At 46.5% G+C, this 19,865-nt stretch overlaps 1 protein-coding gene across 3 annotated transcripts in view; it reads right to left on the bottom strand.

Moving 5' to 3' along the window:
* Positions 1-19,865, bottom strand: part of SLC35A5 (solute carrier family 35 member A5) — a 540,034-nt gene that overhangs the window by 299,369 nt on the left and 220,800 nt on the right. For all 3 annotated transcript variants that reach the window (XM_069636487.1, XM_069636486.1, XM_069636488.1), the window contains exon 5: positions 1,976-2,043. In XM_069636487.1, the coding sequence (XP_069492588.1) occupies positions 1,976-2,043 (68 nt within the window). The remainder of the gene's footprint in view (positions 1-1,975; positions 2,044-19,865) is intronic.

Raw genomic sequence — 19,865 nt, 5'->3', positions numbered from 1 at the left:
CTGTTACATGAAAAACTAGACAAAGGGGATACTAACTAACCCCTCCAGAACCCTACGGTAAGATGGTGTGTGCTGGGTCTAGAAAGTTACAAAATGTAAGTAAAGTCATTTTCACTTCACTGCTCTTGGAAACAGTAGTTTCACCAGTAGAAGGTATTTAAACCTTTGGGAAATCTAAGAGACGTCCCTGTGCCATTGCACTGAAGCTGCTGTGTGTCACAATGTAAAGATGATGCCTATGGAGTTTGTCAGACTCCAAAGTCAAAAGAAACAGAGAGAATAAATCACATTAAAATTACATGAGAGATAAAAAGTCCTAAAGTCCAGTAAAAAGAGCTGGGGGTCTCTAAGGTAGAAGGGAATTAACACATTTCTGAGAACTCTCCCTAACAGTCAGTATAGGAAATTGTGGCGAGGAATAGGCCTAGCTTAGATTTAGCTATGATGGCCACCCCGCCTCCCCGCCCTTCTATGCGATCCGTGCTATAGAATGTATGGCCTGGGGAAGAGGCTTGAGAGATAAAAGGGCCACTGTTGTCCTGAAGCCAGGTCTCTGTCACACAGAGGAGATCTATTTGGCTATGCACTATGTAATCATGGATGTCGTGTACATGTCTTACCAGGGAGTGGGTATTGATAAGGGCGATTGCGAGTTTATTAGGAGTTGCCTCTTCCCAAGTGGGGAGATAATTGTCTCTTCCTGGGTGGATAGGGGGGGGTGGGGGGGGGTCAAACGCCTCTTCCTGGATGATTGAGGAGACAGTTGTCTCTTCCTGGGTAGATGGAGGGTCAAATCCCTCATCCTGGATGATTGGGGAGACATTTGTCTCTTCCTGGTTAATTGGGGAGATAAATGCCTCTTCCTGGGTGAGTGGAGGGCTATTGGCAAGTTGGACTGCTTTACCTGGCGATATAGACACTATGTTGTCAGAGGCGTCTGAGGTACAAGCTAGCAAAGGTCTTACCGCCCTTTCCTCCTGTGCAGGAGGGTCTCTTTCCTTCCTATTGAGTGGAGGGACTAGCTCCTCATGTGGAATATTGGCAGGTGAGGGTCCACTTAAGGCTCCTTTCCCTGAAGTGTTTGCCGTGTGACTATCTAAGATGGTTCTTTTTGAACCGGTCAATAAGTGCCAAACGGCTTGGGCGGAGTGTCGTCAGGGATATAGATTCCAGTCTGATGAAGCACATACTTACTGTCGTACTCTGATGTAGAGTCTGAAAGGCGAGGTGATGCCTTGCAGCCGAGTAACAGCGAGGACTGGTGAAACCTGGCTTGCCTCCAAAGCGCTGGCGCTGAAGCGTCTGACGTTTAGGAAAATGGTGGGCTGGGGAACCTGGGTAATCTAGTTCCCTGTTGATACTATGCATCAGGTTTTACAACAAAAACCTGAAAGCAAGTGCTTTTTCTCGCAGCAGAAATGTAAAACACAATAATGACCAGATGTCCAGCACCACTTATTGGTAAAGGTTGACAAAATGCTATTTGACAAGAAATAAACTAGCAGCAATATGGAAAAGCTTCCTTCCTGAAAAACAACAGCAAGCTACCTAAAACTTATACTAAGGCAAACAAAGTTTCGGTAATACAATGCAGCAGCTTTCTGCCTTTCAAATTTTACCTCCATCAAGCTTACTGCTTGTGGAAAATGTGGTACCATTTTGTATTATTTACAGAAGAAATACTGGAAAACTTGTGATCAGGTCCTAAGTTCTGTTTTTAACGATATTTAGTAAATGGTTGATAAAAAAATTCAACATGACTATGGATATACTATTTGAGATGGTATACAATTGAGAAAATATGAAACAACTTTTCAAAAAAAAGATTGATCTTTACAGATTTCTACTTCAGTTCATAAACTGGGATGTAGCATTTGTTTACTCGATCTTTTGATATGGTGTGGAGACATTCCAAGGATACAGTAATAAAACAGAACAAAAGATCAACGTTTAAGGCAATAGCAGCTGCACTTACTTTAGGACTATTCTGAAGAGAAGTGCTGTGGTTATAATAACAAAGTTTGAGAACAATACAGCCAGTGCCTGCATAAAAGAAAAAGGAGATATTATTAGGTTAAAGCTTGGCAAGATATCTTTATGTTCTCCAGCATTTGCATTTGAAAGTGCTCTCATGAGTACTGTATGTTAATGATGAAAAGGTACATTAGCGCTAAAGCAAAAGTTGCCAGGGTGTAAAAACATTAATTCAAAGCATTTTTACAATATTTGTCACAATACTAATAAGGCATGGTATTAGCACTAGCAGCAACGTAGCCTGGCCCAAAAACACATTGAAAGAATATGCATGAAAGAATACCCATTTTAATACTGTGGAAAATTGCACAAAGTTTCTGTAATGAGGCCACTCGCACACGTAATTAGTTAGGATCTTACTATATTGGCAACCGTTTGGGAAACCTTTGGAACCAAGCAGGACAAGAAAATGCACCCTAGCATTTTAGGTATAAAGCTAGAGAATGTACAATGGACCCAGCACTGCCTGCCACATCCCATGGGACCATATGTCTGCATACTCTAATATGATAGAAACGTGGACGAATAACAACTGGCTCAATCTCTAAGATGGAGCCTTTTCCTGCTCCATTCAGCACATTCCATTCTCATAGTTGAGAGGTGGGAGCTGTGGGGTCACGCTGAAGGAGTAGGTTTACAACCCCTCCCTTGAAATGGACAAGGATAAGGAGGGGCAGACGAAAGGGGGACTTTGCATGGGGGCTTCCTTTAGCGGGTGGGCATTCTGCAACATTGCCCTTTCACATGCGGTTTACAGACCTAGGACCGATTAGAACACCAGGGTTTCTTCTACAGTTAAAACGTTAAGGCTCTATTTTTCAGCCCATTTTAATAATGGAATCTCAGGTCAGCTACTGTAACGCTCACCTGATTCCCGTAGAGGCGCCGGTCTTGACTGGGCGTATACCGTATCTTCAAAGGTGATGTGTAACACACGGCTGGCTCTTTGGGCTGGACCTCTGTGCACTGTATGTCTGACTCGAAGGGCAAGATGTCTTAGGTAAGTGAACGCTGTGCTCTCCATCTGCCTCGGGGCAGGGTGCTGTAACCAGTTTCTTCACTGGATAAGGGGAGCAGGCCTCTTGACTTCAGAGGACTGCTGTCCGTCGTTTACTGCACGAACGGTAAGTTTCGAGTAATTCTAATGTCTTTAAAGTCTTTAGTAATGATGTCTCTTGTTTTGCAGGGTTCCGGCGATGGCGGATGACGGGCTGAAGTGAGTTGAAGATGGAGCCCGTGTGATGAATAGAAGCGCCTGGAAGCACGTAAGTAAGCGCTTGTTGCCTGCTTCACGATGCGCTCTAACTGTCTTTTTATTTTGCAGGTACAAGTTCGGAGCGGCTGCAGGGTGCCGGAATACCCACTGGGTTAGATGTGGAAAGGAGTAATGGCACGTGAGTATTAAAGTTCCCCAATGTCTTTAAACGCACCTTGTTTTGTCTTTCAGATGCGGGATGCAGCGCCGAAGGCCTCCGGAGCGTGCGAAGAGTTGGTAAGCTTTTGTCTTTCAGATGCCGGAATGCAGCGCGAGGCGTTGGTGACAGCCGATGGACCAGGTAAGTGAAGAGCTGTCACTGAAGACCGTAATGCTAACCTGTTCTTTCTTGTCTTTATAGGTGTTGCTGAAGACTGGATTCAGGATGGTAAGCCTTTTTCCTTAGGCCCAGGATCAGATGCAGAAGACACGATGAGCGTTCTGCTGCAGAGGATGCAGAATAACGCAAAGCAAGATTCATCCATCGGGTGTGGTTTAAATAGCCTCCTGTAGTGCTTAGGTGTCTCCTTCCACAGCCACGCCTAGGTAAGAAAAGAGTTCCTGCTTTCCAGAAGAGTTCCAGTGTTCTGAATCTAGGGAGTGGCTCCTGCCCCACCCAACAGGAAAAGTAGTTCCAAACAGAAGAGGATCAGAGGCTCAACTGGCAGGCAAGTAAGCAGCATGGTCTGCTGCAGGTAAGTCCACCCAAGCATTATGAGCCCGGCGCTTCCAGCGCTGGGACTGGGCATATTTATGAGCCTGGTGCCACTGGCGCCAGGACTGGGTCCAAAAGGTCCCAATTGGGACTGGTTGGCACTCGGAACCTGGGTTATGGATCTGCTTCCAAGGGAGTTGGGAAAACCCTGACCTTTTGGAAGCAGAGATCATGACAGCTACATTGTAAACAGTATAATTTGGTTGGTCAGGAGGAGGACACAGACTCTGGTTAGCCATTTCACCGAGTATTTTATTAAATCCAAAGGAAAAGGCCTAACTTTCCTTATACTATAAGGCGTCCCTACCTAACCAAACTAACTAATGTGCTCATCTGTTGTCAGCCTAAGTCCACTCTCCAAACTAACCTTCTCCGATCCTACCACTATTAAAAGAACAAAAATCAGGATAATAACTCAGTTCTGCTGTAGGTTGATGTTTTTCTCAATTCCACTCACTTGGTCATTCTCAAGCAGTTCTGGGCAACTACTCTTGTTAAGTCATACAGTTCTGTTATCACACTTTTCAAACGTGCACTTCTCTCTTGCTTTGGTTTACTCTTCTGGTCCTTAGGACCTTCCTTATCTCCCGTACCTGAATTTGTCCTTTTTCCCCTGACAGGGCAATGTTATCCAATGTTTGCCATCTCTCTTTTCACAATGCTTCCTAGATGTAACTTTAATCTGCACCATTGTTAAGCTATTCTACCATGTTACTAAGTACATTTGGTGTAAGCAATAAGACTGTAAGCCTGCAAATCTGTTAACATGTAACGACTAAGACTAAGTATACTTACATTTATGCCGTGACACCCCAGGGTTTGGGCGTACAACCAAATGTAATAAATAAATAGTATACAATGTCTGAGGGCTTTTACTTTGACTCAAGGTCAGTATCTTAATACTGCGACAAGTAGAAGTGTCCCATTAATGATTCCCTTTATCTTCAATCAATCTTGACAACTTGTGACTGGGACGAGTATGAGCATTCGTATAATAACTGTCAGACCCCTTTCAATGGGTCTCCTGCCTTCCCATTTCCCTGTAGTGTACCGGGTAGCGTCACTAGGGTTCTTGACTCTTTGGGAACCTCCTGGTCCTGTGTCAGTTTGGCTTTGTGTATTCTATGTGCTTTCAGCCATGGTTTTCCCAGCTCTTCTTTTGTCGGCACTGTAATGGTCTGCACGTCTTTTACAGACCTACCAGCCCAACTCTGCTTATCCATCATGCCACCACCTATTTCCGTATCCCCACCTCTGCTTCTCTGGCAGACGCTGTGCGTCACATTTGCCCTTCAGGTTCCCTTCTGGAATAGGACTTGCAGGCCTTCTCCCTCTCCTCCGAGTCTCCCCCTATTTCCTTTATTGTGCTGCTGTGGGCCTTCCCAGGAACACCGTTATAGTCCTTTATTCCTGTCTGCTGATTCTGTGTTCCTCCAACTAGTTTTCCCTGTATTTGTATTTATTTAGTTTATATAGCGCTTTACTCCAAAACGCTGAACATTTTAAACAACTTGATACATATAACATAACAGTGGAAGCAAATTACAAATTATGAATCAGTCCAACAAAACAGTAACTAGAGCAATCAAACTGAAGGGAAGAGGGAGAGTAATGCAGCAGAACTGAGATGGAGAGGGAGGGGACAGGAGGAGAAGGAAGAGGGAAACGGAAGGGGGAAAAAGGGTGAGAGTGGGAGGCAGGGGAGGGAGATGATCAAGGGGAGAAGATAAAGGAAGGAGGGGGAGCAAGAAGGGGGAAGGGGTTTCATGGCGGTGAATGGAGGAGAGATTTAAGGGATGTGCGGAATGAGGAGAAGGTAGGAATAGAACGGATTGAGAGAGGTAAGGAGTTCCAGTGCAGGGGGCATAGGAGCTGGAAGGAGCGGAAAAGGGAGGGGGCACAAGGGGATGGAGCAACAGTGAGAAGGAAGTGGTCAGCAGAATGAAGGGAGCGGGAGGGAGTGTAGAAAGAGAGGAGGGAGGAGAGATAAGGGGGAGCAAGACCAGGGAAAGATTTAAAGACTAAGCAGAGAAAATGAAATTTAAGTTGGGAGTGAAAGGGAAGCAGAGATGGAGTCATGTGAGGTAAGGAGACAGAGGGTTACGGACGGCAGAATGGTAGATAGATTTGAGGGGAGCGAGATGAGAAGTAGGTAGTCCAAAGAGTAAGGAGGAGCAGTAGAAGAGGCGAGAGAAGATAAGGGAGGAGATTAAAAGTTTAGTAGCATGGAAAGTGAGAGGGGCGGACTTTGCGAATATTAAAGAGGTGGTAGCGACAGGCACGAGAGGTGAGAGAGATATGGTGGGAGAGAGAGAGAGAGAGACAGAGAGAGAGACAGAGAGAGAGACAGAGACAGAGACAGAGAGAGAGAGAGAGAGAGAGAGAGGAGTCAAAGCGAATGCCTAAGTTACGAGTGTGGACAGAGATAGGGAGATTAGAAGGAGGAAAGTGAATGAAAGGTGGAGGAGAGGGAGGGGGAAGAGAGTTGGAGGGGAAGAATACGACTTCAGTCTTGTCAGTGTTGATTTTGTCTTTCTCTTAAAGGGATAACCAGTATTTCTTGATTATAATACCACATTTTAGAATGTTCTTCAGATTTCCTTTTCCTGAATTGTTGTAGAAGTCTACCACTGGTATGGCCCCTAGGGAGTTCTTCACCAGAACGGGAGTCCTTGTCCCCAAAAGGGGGAGTCTCTCCCAGTCAGGTCCTGCTCGTCTTTAGCACTAGGGAGGGTATTGCGGAGCAGGCTCACCTCCCTTGCCGAACAGGGAAAGGCTCCCCTTTGGGGAGAAGTGACAGATTCCTGTGATTCGTCGCAATAAGCTATGATCTCATGATATTGCGTCATCAAAGACTGTTTCAATCCTACCAGATTGTGCCATTTTGGCCTGCGCCATAATTTGGGCCAGGATAGACAACTAATGAACGACTTGTGAGGAGCCAGAAATGAGACGCAGACACCAAGATCTCATACTTTTGGCTATACGTATTTATTCAAAATAAAAGGGGTTTGGAAAATGCCTCACTGTCCCTACCTCAACCAAAACGAAGGGTCTGTCCGTTGTCAAGATGTCTAAAGCAAAAGTGTCCTGTGCCCGAAATACTATTCCTGCCCTCACATTCCAAAAGAAACTGTAGGGTAAAAAGAATGTCTTTGGCCTTGAAAGTACACACATTTTCAAAAAGGAAAAACTAACTCCACAAAGGTTACCAATGGAAACAGTTCCAGGGGTTGCTCCCTTTCCCAGGTTTTCTCTTCACAATACTTTAGACTCCTTGCAATTCTCTGATTAACGAAAAAATAACTTGCATATTTAACAACTTGGTGGTTAGTCTCAATTTCATAGGATATTTGATGTACTCCCCTGCCGGGTTTCTTCTCCTCTTTAATGTAACGTTTTCTCACAGTCTTGGCTTTGCCTGGTGTCTTCTCCTACCAGGACTTCATTTAAGTTGCTTTACACGCTTGCCAACTTGACTTTGCCTGGTATACTCACCTGCCAGGGCTATCCCATGTGCTTTACTTGATACACGTGCAAACTGGACTTGCTTTACACACTTGTAAATTCAACTGTGCCTGGTATACTCTCCTACCCGGGCTTTATATTAATTTGGACCCTGCAGGTCAGCATGCAGTATAGTAGATGTACCCGTACAATATTGCATCCCCCCGCCCCCCACCCCAAGTCCTTTGCTCTTGGTGCTGCCAGCATCTAGAACCCATCTACGAAGTAGAAAGTTATCTTTGCATACAACCTCATATTTACTGAGGCCTTGGGTTGTACTTAAACATTTTCAACAATATGAATACTGTCCTTAGTTTAAGGGGGGTAATCAATCCTTGAATAAAGCCAGACAGCCCAGGATTTTGCTTGGTGTTTCCATTCCCATGCTACTTCCAAGGATACTTGGTGAAAGACTGCTCATGAGCCTAAATGGAGTCCTGGTGAAGGTGCTGCAAAATTAGCTGTTTACGACTTTTAAGATGGATTTTCAAAATGAGCCCTAGGGTCCTGAGAGGTGAGGGGGGGGGGGGCTTGGGAGGCAAGGAGGCACAGAGTTTGAGTTTAGTCAAACCCAATCAGGAAAGGTAGCAGAGCAGCAAGGCTTGGTCTCAGAAGGATGTGAGAGTGGTCTAGGGCTACAATGAGTCCACACAGAGCAACATCAATAATTCAATTAGACAGGGAGGTATAACATGCAACAGTTTATTAGGCCTTTAAAATACACACTAATCAAATACAATGTTCAGTCAAATATTGTCACACCAACACTAATAACACCAATATATAAATTAACCCTTAGGGGAAATAGAATAACATTTAATTCAATGACCAGTGAATCACAGGCAAGTACTCAGATGCATTTAATAAGAAAAGACACATTTAAATAATCACAAAACTTCTTCCCTAACTCTTATAAAGTTCAGCCCTACAATAGTTTGTGGCTTTGTGCCCAAAAGTTACTAGGTCCAAACGTTTCAAGTGGGTTTGTAAAGAGACTGGCACTGTCAGAGGTTATAATTACAGTCAAAAAGTTAAAGTTCAGGAAATCAGAATCGCTCAAATCCAGTCCTGAGGGTAGTCCTACTAAGGGGTCCTAGACCAGGTCTCCACTGACCAAAAGTCAGGAAAGAGTGATTAAGGGACAGGACGTTACGCCCATGTAACCCTGTGAAGAACAGGGGGAGGGGGTGGAAAGAAATAGGTATGTAAACGTACCCCCACACCTCCCTAGTCAGATTCTTCCAGAGATCACTACTATTGTTTTGGAATCCTTTGGGGACAAAATCTTCTGTGCTTCATCCCATCGAGGAAGGCGCGGCAGTCAGGGGGTACAGAGGCCATTTTCAACATCCAAATTTAATTTCAAATTGGTCGTGGTATTCAAGAATCGGTTCCAGACAGCTTCCAGTATAACACCCAAATTGAGGAAGATGAAGACTTCTGCGGGATAGAACACCACTACATGACACCTCCAGGGATTGAAGGGCGAGTGTTGCAACAGGAGTCGTCACGATCAAGCGGCGACAGGAGAGCTTCAAAGAACAAACACAGGAGAAGGGCCAGCACAACATCCATTCATGCAAGAAGGCTTAACATGCAGGAGTCTTGTTCTATAAGCTGCAGATCCTCGCAGTTCCAGGAATGCACTTGGAACAGTGATGGCTGCAGTGAGGTAGACCAAGGGAGAGCTGAGCAGTCCACTAGTTGGTCCAGGGACACTTCTGAAATGTCAGACGGAACGGATCCTCAAGCAGAGGTCGAGACTGGTTGTTCCCATCGGTCCAGGGATCGAAGCACCGGCAAGGGTCGTTTTAAGATGACATGCAAGCACAGTGTTAGGGAGAATTCTCAGAAATGTGCTAAATCCCTTCTCCCTTTGAGAGCCCCAGTACTTTTGCTGGACGGTAGGACTTTTAGATTTCTAACCTTGAGAGAGAGACCTTTTTCCCACTCTCTCATGTATTTTTTAATGATCTGTACACTGTTTCTTTGACTTGAGTCTGACAAACTCCATAGGCATCATCTTTACATTGTGACACACAGCACCTTCAGTGCAGTGGCACAGGGAAGTATCTTGGATTTCCCAAAGGTTTACATACCTTCTCTTGGTGAAACTACTGTTTCCAAGAGCAGTGAAATTAAATTGAGTTTACTTACATTTTGTAAATTTCTAGACCCAGCACACACTATGTTACAATAGGGTGATGGAGGGGTTATTTAGTATACCGCTTGTCCAGTTTCTCATGTAACATTTTTATGTTACACGTTCTACAATTAATGGCTGGCAGCAGTGGTTTACATTTTCCTACCATTGTGTGTTTTTACCGCGGGCTGCAATTGCAGCTGCAGTAAAGCACCCATGGGTGCCCCTTTTGTCAAAATGGCCCCGGTCTTCTTTTTTCGCCATTTCTTGTTGGAAAGGTCCTTCCTGAGATTTACTCTGCATGCCAAACCAGGTTAGGTCCCTTTGTCCGTTTTGTCTTTGGCGGGATTCACTAGTTAAGCCCACCTCTGGCTCCAGCGTATCTAGCAGGAAGTGAAGGAGATGCCCGAAACTTGAGTGTAAGAGTATATTTGAATACTTGTCACTGTGAATCTCTGTGTAAAAACCCTACTGTTCACACTGACCCCTCCTGAGATAAGCCTGGCTGCTCAGCCACACTACCAATCTGTGTAGTACAGACTTATACAAAAGATTGAGTTACCTATTGCCAGGAGGACAAGGTTGGTGTAGTCTCCCAAAGGGTACTGTCCAGAATCTTGCCTAAGACATGCATTACTTACCGTAATAGCATTTCTGATGATTGTATCTGCTTAGATTCACATGCTGTGCATATGGTCCGACATCCAGTGGTAACTGCGGAGTATTGCATCTCGTCTTTCGGGATCGAAAGGGGACGTCGGCATAGGCTTGTCTGTAACACTATCCCTACCGTGACGTGTGTAGTACCTAATATCCCTCACACGCCGAGGTCCCTCCGATTGTATTTTTTCTGCAATGAGGGAGCCCAAGGCTATAGCGAGTGATTACATAAAGAGAGAAAGTAGTAAGAAGTCTATGTTCCTTCCACCCCGAGCGGTGCAGTAGGGAGGGCGCATGTGAAACTAAGCAGATACAATCATCAGAAATGCTATTACGGTAAGTAATGCATGTCTTCTGATGCTTGTTAATCTGCTTAGAATCACATGCTGTGCATAGACTAGCGAGCAGTACCCGGAGTTGGAGGTGGGTTGTGAGAAGAACCAGTAGAGAAAAGATGTCTTAGTACTGCTTGTCCCACTTGAGAATCGGACCTAGAGTGTTTAGGCAATAGTGTTTTGTAAAGGTGTGTACAGAAGTCCAGGTTGCCGCTTTGCAAATTGACTCAAGAGGAACATTTGCAATGAATGCTATGGATGCCCCAGTGCCTCGAGTAGAATGTGCTCTAGGCTTGATGGGCAGTTCTCTCTTCGCAAGAGTGTAACATAGTGTGATGCATTTGACAATCCAACTTGAGATAGCTGATTTAGAGACAGGATCCCCTTCTCTACCAGCTGCCACTGAAACAAAGAATTGTTTAGTCTTTCTTAGTGGTTTAGTTTTCTCCAGGTAAAACATGACTGCCCTGCGCATGTCTAGTGAGTGAAGGCTTCTGTCGGCCAGGTTAGTAGGTTCTGGAAGAAAGTGGGTAGTTCGATTGACTGGTTCACATGGAACATCGAAATAAATTTAGGCGCAAAGCTGGGATGTGTGCGCAGAACTACCTTATCTTTGTGGACTGTAACAAAGGGGTCTAAAACAGAAAGAGCCTGTAGTTCGCTAACCCTTCAGATAGAAGTGATAGCTGCTAGAAAGGCTGTTTTATAAGTCAGGTCTTTCAGACTTGACTTATGCATAGGCTCGAAGGGAGCTCTCATGAGCCTGGTTAAAACCACATTCAGATCCCATCCAGGGGCTGGGTGAGAGATGGGAGGATAAATCCTCTTAACTCCTTCCATAAAGGCTTTAATCACCGGTATCTTCCACCACGATACATTGTGCTGTGATGTGGTGTGGTGTAGGCTAACAAAGCAGCCAGATGTAACTTTAGGGAATTAAAGACTAACCCAGAGTCCAACAGGGGGGTTAGATACAACACAATGTGTGAGAGTGAGCAATCAATAGGATTGACACCCTTGGAATTGCACCAGATGATGAAACGTTTCCACTTGCTAGCATAGCAATAACGTGTATTAGGTTTCCTCGCTTCCCTGAGTATGTCCATGCACCTCTGAGGGAGTTGCAGGTGTCCAAACTCTATGATCTCAGGAGCCAGGCTGCTAAATTCAGGGTTTGAGGGCACGGGTGTAGGGTTTCCCTCCTGTCCTGAGACAACATGTTGTACGGGTAGGGCAGCTTGACTGGTGGGGAGAGGGACATTTCCATCAGGTGAGCGAACCAAGGTTGGCGGGCCCACATGGGGGCCACTAGTATCATGGTAACTGGTTCCTGGTGCATCTTGTGCACCATCTTGTTGAGAAGGGGAGTCGCGGGGGAAAAGCGTAGACAGATTTTCCCGACCAAGTTATCCAGAGACCGTTTCCCTTGGACCGGTTCTGGGGGTACCTGGAGGCGTAGTCTTGGCATTGGGCGTTCTCCTGAGTACCAAACAGGTCGATCTCTAGTCTTCGTGCAGTCGCCATTCGTATTCTTCTGGCAGAGGAAATGTCTGCTGAGTACATCTGCTAGAAGATTGAGTTCCCAACATGTTGGGACAACAAAAACATCTCGTGTTCGAGAGCCCATATCCAAATGTTTTGGGACAGCTTGGATAGCCCTTGAGAGTGAGTGCCCCCCTGTTTGTTCAGGTAATACATTGCTGTAGTGTCGTCGGTTAAGATCAGCACTGTCTTCTCTTGCAGTTGTACCTGAAAGGCTTTCAATGCTTTGAACACTGCTAATAGCTCCAGTAAGTTTATATGGTTGGACGCTACTTGAGGGGACCACACTCCGTGTGCTGTCTGCTGAAGCAGGTGAACCCCCCCACCCCGTGAGACATGCGTCTTTCGTGAGAGTGGCTTCCACTGCAGGGGTGGTTAAGGTTTTCCCCTTCAGGAGGTTTTCCCTCAACCACCACTGCAGAGAGAGAACGCGGGCTGGCGAGACAACTACTAGATCTTCCCATTGTCCCCTGGCCTGACACCACTGGCTGTTGAGCCACTCTTGCATGGGACAGATGCGCAGCCACACATGGGGAACCAAGTATATACATGACGCCATCATCCCTAGCAACCGCATGGCTTTCCATACCGTCACTTCTTGACTGCCTACATATTGAGGAATCGGAGAGCATGTTCTGAACCCTCTCGCTGGATGGGAAGACAAGACAGTCTTCCGTCCGAATTAGTGCCCCCAGACATTGTTTTACTTGGCTGGGGACTAGGCTGGACTTCTTTTCGTTGATTGAAAAGCCCAGGCTGAAAATCTGCTGTTTGGGTGTTCGAAAAACAAGCGTCTAACGAGTCCCCCGTAATGAGCCAGTCGTCGAGGTAAGGGTAAACTGGAACTGATAGTCTGCGCAGGTGTGCTGCTGCCACTGCCAGGACTTTGGTAAACACCCTTGGTGCAGAGGCGATGCCGAAGGGGAGTACTTTGAACTGGTAGTGTTTGTCCTGGATCATGAACCTTAGGTATTTTCTGTGCGCTGGCAACATTGAAATATGAAAGTATGAATCTTTCATTTCCAATGTTGCCATGAAGTCCCCCCGTTTCAGCAATGGGATCACTTCTTGTAGTGTTACCATGCAAAACTTCTGGGGTTTTATGAACTTGTTTGCTCGGCGCAGATCTAGAACAGGACGCATGCTGAGATCCTTTTTGGGTACAAGGAAGTACACTGAATAAAATACCCTTGTTTACCTGAAGAATAGGGACGGCTTCTATGGCGTCCTTTCCCAGCAGTGCTTCCACCTCTTGAATCAGGATGTTTAGATGGTCCGGTGAAAGGCGCTGTGAGCGCTGCGGTCTGAACTGTGGAGGTCGGAAGAATTCCACGCAATAACCGTGGGCGACCGTCTTTAAGACCCACTGGTCGGAAGTTATCCCCTCCCATGCCTTGAGGAAAGATATTAATCGCCCCCCCCGACCGGGGAGGCATGGGAGGGGACCTGGACTTGGGGGTCATTTCTGACCCGAGGCTGTGGCTCCTCTAGGATTGGGGCCTGGGCATCTACCTTTGCCGCGTTTCTGACCACTTGAGGGGTAGTAAAAGGGGCTTCCAGATGTTTGGTTATTGTTGAAGCTGCCCGTGCCGTAGTTTTGACCGACACGAGCTTGTCCTCAAAAGGACCGCAGAGAGTTATTACCCCTCTGGGAAGAGGGTTTTTGTGTAATTTGTTGCAGAGACGTTAAGGTCTCATGCTGCTTCTTGGCTGTCTCCAATGCTTCAACAACTGCTTTCCCAAAGAGGTTTGACTCTTCGATGGGCATATTAATGAGGGAGGCCTGAGTTTCAGGTCTAAACCCCAATGTACACAGCCATGCGTGTCTCTTCAGAAGAGTCCCTTGTGCAAGGCATCTGCCAGATGTTTCCGTAGTATCCAGGATGTTTTTAACCACATTATGATTAACCAGTTTTCCTTCCGCAACAATGGCGAGAAGCTTGGTCCTGGCCAGTTCCGGGACCTCCTGAAGGCCTTCTTGGAGCAGGTTCCATTGGGCATCAGCATAGCTTGCTAATAGCGTAGTGTTATTAGCAACCCAAATGGTATATGCAGCTGCTGATGTGACACGTTTGCCTAGGGCATACAATCTTTTAGATTCCTTGTCCGGAGGTGATTCTCCAGTGGTAAGGGGTACCCCTACCCTCTTACGAGTAGTGGTCACCACCAGTGAGTCCGGGATGGCATGCCCCTTGATATATAGAGAGTCGGAAGAGAAGGCCGAAATAATTTTTCGACTCTCGGGTTCACAGCCCTTGCCTGGGCAGGTGCGACTAAAGATGGAGCTATCCGCCTCTTAACAGAGTTAAGGAGGGGAATGGATTGACTTGCCGGAGGTTTTTCCTTAATAATGTCCTCCACAAAATCCTGCTCAGGCAATGCCTCTTGAGTGGCAATTTTGAAGAATTCTGCTGCTTTTTTCAACATGGTGTTGAAAGCCATTTGGTCATCCACAGGGGAGGCCTAGCGAGCCGGGGTGGAAGGAGGAGAAACGATGCACAGAATATCAGAGTCCTGATCTTGATGTGACCAAGGATCCTGTTCTCCTTGCTGGGTTTCCTCCCAGTTCTCCGTCGTCTCCTGTTGATCTTCATAATTTTCGAGAAAAGAGGATTCCTCTTCTTCAGTATAGATGTCCCTGTATGTGTCCATTTGTGCCACGTCTTCCTGTTGGCAAACCTGAGGTTGAACATCTTGTATTTGAAGGTTAGGGTCTACCCGAGCCTTTTTCGGCAGAGGCTGGTCAGCAGAACTGATAATCTGCTCCAGCCGATCCATACATCCCTCAAACTTTCCATAAGTCCATTTTGAGGACCCAAAAGGGCCTAGGTGGGGAGAAACCACGTTCTCCACCCTTTGGCGTCGAGATGAACTTCTCAGGGTGTCCGAGAGAGGCTCTTGACTATCCACGTATGAGTCATCGGAATCGTGGGCCAAGTCAGTCGAAAAATTTTCCACGGCCTGGCCCATCACTTTCTGCGGGACCGGGATAAGGCCCACCGCCGCTGCGATCCTACCGATGCTCTTCCGGATAGTAACGAATCGTCATGAGACAAAGCCTCCGATGATATAGCGGTAGCCGAAACGCCGTCCACGGCACCAGAAGACCCAGCGGTCGGAATGCCGGGTAGAGGCCTAGTCGTAACTTTCGGGCCTATTGAGGCCTTGGAAATCGTTGAAGTTTCGGACTCCAAAACTTCAGCCCGTGTAGATTGGGGAGTAGCACCCTTATTAATTTTCGTTTGCCCAGTCGTCATGCACTGTTGCGGATGCGGGGAAGGCTTTGGATCTACACGATCCGAGGGAACCATCGAAATTTGACGGACCCGTTGGCGCTTTCGCCTTTTTCGACGAAGGCGTCGAAGATGGCATAGGGGTTGTGCGTTTAGTGTGATGTTTATGTACGCCCTTGTCGCCGGGTGTAGTCCCTGTAGCAAGACCAGTCTAGAGCCTGGAAGGGTCGGGGACGGACGTGGCGGACCTAGAAGTGTCCACCTCAAGGTCTATAACATCCGCATTGGACGTTTGGTCATCCGAAGTACCCCCGTCACTTTCGGCTGGTGTTGCGGTAGGGGAGGGAGGCTCCACGCATGACATGCCGTACGTGGCCCGCCGCTTTACACGGCGATCCTTAAGGGTTTTAGGCTTAAGGAGCTTGCACGCCGAACACTGCTTTTCGTCGTGCTCTAGGGGGAGACAGGCGTTACACGTCCTGTGCTTGTCTTTCCAAGGATATCCGACCCTACACTTAGGGCAGAATCTAAAAGGAGTCCTTTCCATAGCAAAAGGGAAGGATGACGACACCAAAAGGAAAGAAGTGGAAAGGAGGAAAGCCATAATAACAATATGGCCACCCTGAACCCACTCTCCCTACTGTATAGGTCGGCCAGAGGGCCCGACCACGTGGAAATCTGGCCGCCGGATCTTAGGCGCCGAGACCACAGCCGTAGACTATTCCTCCGTAGTCTTCGTCGAAGATGTTCTTATTAGGCGAAGTGACTTAATGGGGCATAAACCGAAAATTCGGTAAAGATAAACAATGTCTCTAGTAAGAGCTCCGCTGTAGGGCGACCAGTTATCTGGGCGGAAAAAAACAATCTGAGGGACCTTGGCGCGTTAGGGATTTTGGGTACTACACACGTCACAATAGGGATAGTGTTACAGACACGCCTATGCCGAAGTCCCCTTTCGGTCCCCGAAAGACAAGATGCAATACTATGCGGTTACCACTGGATGTCGGACCATATGCACAGAAGGTGATTCTAAGCAGATTAACAAGCATCAGAACACAAGGTTTCACTGGTATAACACTGGAGTCGATGCTGGTCAGCTTCAGGAGTCTTCTACGGGTCATTAGCAGGCTGCACTTCTTCAAAGAGGTCTCTGCTCCAACGATGATCCTTTGAATAGCAGCAGGAGCCCTCATTTTATCCAGGATTTGGGCTGGGATCATGCCAAAGTGCACAAATGGAAAGGAACTTCACCATTCAAACCGGCAGTGGCTATTCATTCAGGAATAGTCACTGACCATATCTGGCCGATAACAGATGTTGACAGGAGGGGTGTGGATTGGGTTTAGACAGCCCCAGCCTCTTCCCATGGCCACGCACAGTAACCGCCATGGGAAAGGGATTTCCATATAAGGAATTTCCGGATCCGAGAAGGCAGGAAATAGGCCAAAGAACGATATGGCCAAAGAACAAGAGTAAAACCTCGTGGCACGGCCATTTTAGGGTGCTAGTCACCTTTAATAGCCATATGCGGTAAATGCAAAAGTGCACAAGTAAAATGTTACAAAAACAGTAAAGAAATAACTGCTGCCACCAGCTTATCTTGGGCACATTGTAAAAGGCAACAAAGAAAATTGTGAGAAAACTATAAAGTTGTTGAATCTTGTACTATTAATAAATTCACTGTCACCTCACCTCCAACAGCCAGTGAGACAGCTCTATTTTCACACCCTGGAGTACGGTATGCATGGCTGCAGGGACCAGATAGCCTCATTCCTCACAACATCTATTACATAAGAACCTAACCAAAAGATGGGCAAATTGCCCCATAAAGTTTAGTTTAGTTTATTCATTTGTATTGCGCACCAGACCCGAGGGTATGAAGACACCATCAATCAAGACAAGAAGCCCCAACCCCACCCACACTGACTAATGGCAAACCAAATGGGGGAGTAACCGCTACAACCTTGGAAAACACCATGACAACATTCTTGCCAAATATACGCATGAACATGGTCTCATCCTTTAGCCTTAGCAAAAGTTATTCCCGCAGTACACCTGGACATATTGATCAGCAGAACAAAAAGAAGGCACCAATGCCTATTGGGTGCCTAGAACCCATTGTACAGAGGTAGCATGAGATCAAATATCCTATGTTAGCACAAACCTCCATGCCCCAAAGCTCCAAATACCTGTCCATATTAATCAATCATGTAAAACGCTAGATCGCCTAGACTCGGGCAGCTAACAACCTGTTATCAGGAGTAACCAAATTCAACTGGTTGAGAGGTCACCTGAGCAGAATGTCAGCACCTCCAGGAATCACAGGGATTCAGCCATTCACTCCAAAGCCTGAATACATCACAGGTCGCAGGCCATGGTAATAACTTGTATTGCTGAGGATGTGGTATTGGGTGCAGATCTCCACCAGTTTTTAATTGGTTGGGGAAGATTAACCCCTATAGGGCACCTCAGACATCCGGAAGTAGAATCCCATCCATCAGTGGGGAGAAATCAATACAAAAGCATCTCAAGAACTAATGACCTGAAGAAAAAGGCTTGCCCAACAGAAGAAGCAGGATACAAAAAAGGGAAACTTATGTGGTGAGCTCGAGCAACTTCCTATCCTTTTTTGTCGTTTACCCAAGTGCCCCCTCCAAAGGGTTGATAGACTAGGATTACCTGGTGTCTTCCCCCAACTCATGCGGATAATGATCCCCGCCCTTTTCCCCCAAAGGCCATGAAGAAACCAAGTGAGAGACATCCACAAGGACAACAGGCTTTGAGACTGCAGCACTCATAATGTGGAGCCAATCTGCGAACAATATGTGATCAGCCGATGCAATACTGTAACTAGAGAGTAGAGAACTTTTGAGAATTAGTCGCTTGTTTACTCACAGTGACTTAGCAAAGATGCATCTCTTAGCCTGCAACCTTTGGAACACAGCGAAACATCAGGGCAGAGTTGTACAAATTAGAAGCTGGTGCGGACAGTGTTGGATGCAGAGTAAGGTTTTCTTGTGCATTCCTAATGGGTTCATGGAAGGGAGTAAGGGGCCTAATCTGATAATTAAAAAATCATAACCAACCCTTACTTATTGTGGAATTGGGGAATTTAGCCGTTCAGACCAATCCAGACACCTGACACAGTTCGTTCTAGGAAAAGATCAAATCAATAGTAAAAAGTTAGAATGACAGCCAAGGCTCCTTGGGTTTAAAAAGGGCTGGGGAGAATCAGGATCACAGAACCCGAGGAAGCAGATGTGCCCCTTTGAGGTCTTGCCAGGTTTGGGTTAGAATTTAGGATGGTCATCTTTTGAATTCCGTGATGGATTAGATAGGGCGCCCCAGAGGGACAGAGATTAAGAAAAGGATTGGTTTGTGTTTAAACCAAGAGCCTGGGTGTGTGGACAACACCCACCAATCCCGGTGTTGAACTATCCGACCCTGGTATTCTTATTGAGTTGTTATGTATAATTTCTACCTTTAACCCTTAGATCCTATGGGTGTTCACCCATCCTGGTTATGTTTGCATAAGCCAGCCATATACATATAAACCTACAAACTCAGTCCACCATATCACATCCCTGCATTCTACAGCTGCAGAGGCATGCATATGAGATGGCAGCCACTGATCTGATGAAAAACAATGAAAAGCAGATTTTGTTCCCACCATCAGGAAGCAGGGTACTCAGATGAAAAGAGCCCGGACGTAGGGTGAATATGGCCAGGCCACAACATCAACTTCACTAGCTTATTTATACACAGGTGCAATATGACATCTACACATTCAAAAGAGCCATCGAATAAATTATATTCCATCCAACAAATGGTTCAAACCTTTTGTAGATGTCGTAACTTCTCCCCGAGGGGGAGCTCCTTCCCATGAGGCCCGATAGTCCGCCTGGGGTTGGCACTCAACAGGAGGATCTCATGGGGACAGACTTCCCCTATAATGACAAGGGCAACCATATAGGGAGAACGCAGTACAACATGCCTCAACCTCCACCCACTTCCTTTACCTTCCCTCAGTCCATGAGGCACACCTTCTCATCCCACACTTCCATGTATATAGGGAAGACTGAATACCCTACAGTTACTGAGACAGGAAGAGTAGGGATGACTTAATGAATATCTCCTTGACAGGTACTGAGACATGGAGGAGGTGCTGAACAATGAAGAGTCCTCCTAAGAACTTGAATGAGCATTCTAGCTGTCATTGCTCATTCAACATAAAGAGAGGAAGGACTTGCCTTTTTGTCAGACCCTCCCATGAGGACCCGATAGCGAGAGGATTGTTGTTGTGGAGGGCAACGCTGCTGACCGAGACGCAAGCAAGGAGGCTCAGGCATCTCTACCTGGTCCAATGTGGGCAGAGCAGCTGTAAACCTGGAACATCAGGGGTTCAGGAAAGCAAACTGCCTGGATCGTGCTGGCAAGAAAA

This window comes from Ambystoma mexicanum, chromosome 7p, assembly GCF_040938575.1.
Source record: "Ambystoma mexicanum isolate Mex_15411 chromosome 7p, UKY_AmexF1_1, whole genome shotgun sequence".
Taxonomy (NCBI): Eukaryota; Metazoa; Chordata; class Amphibia; order Caudata; family Ambystomatidae; genus Ambystoma; species Ambystoma mexicanum.
The sequence above is the reverse complement of the archived record's forward strand: the minus strand, read 5'-3'. Positions and strand labels throughout refer to the sequence as shown.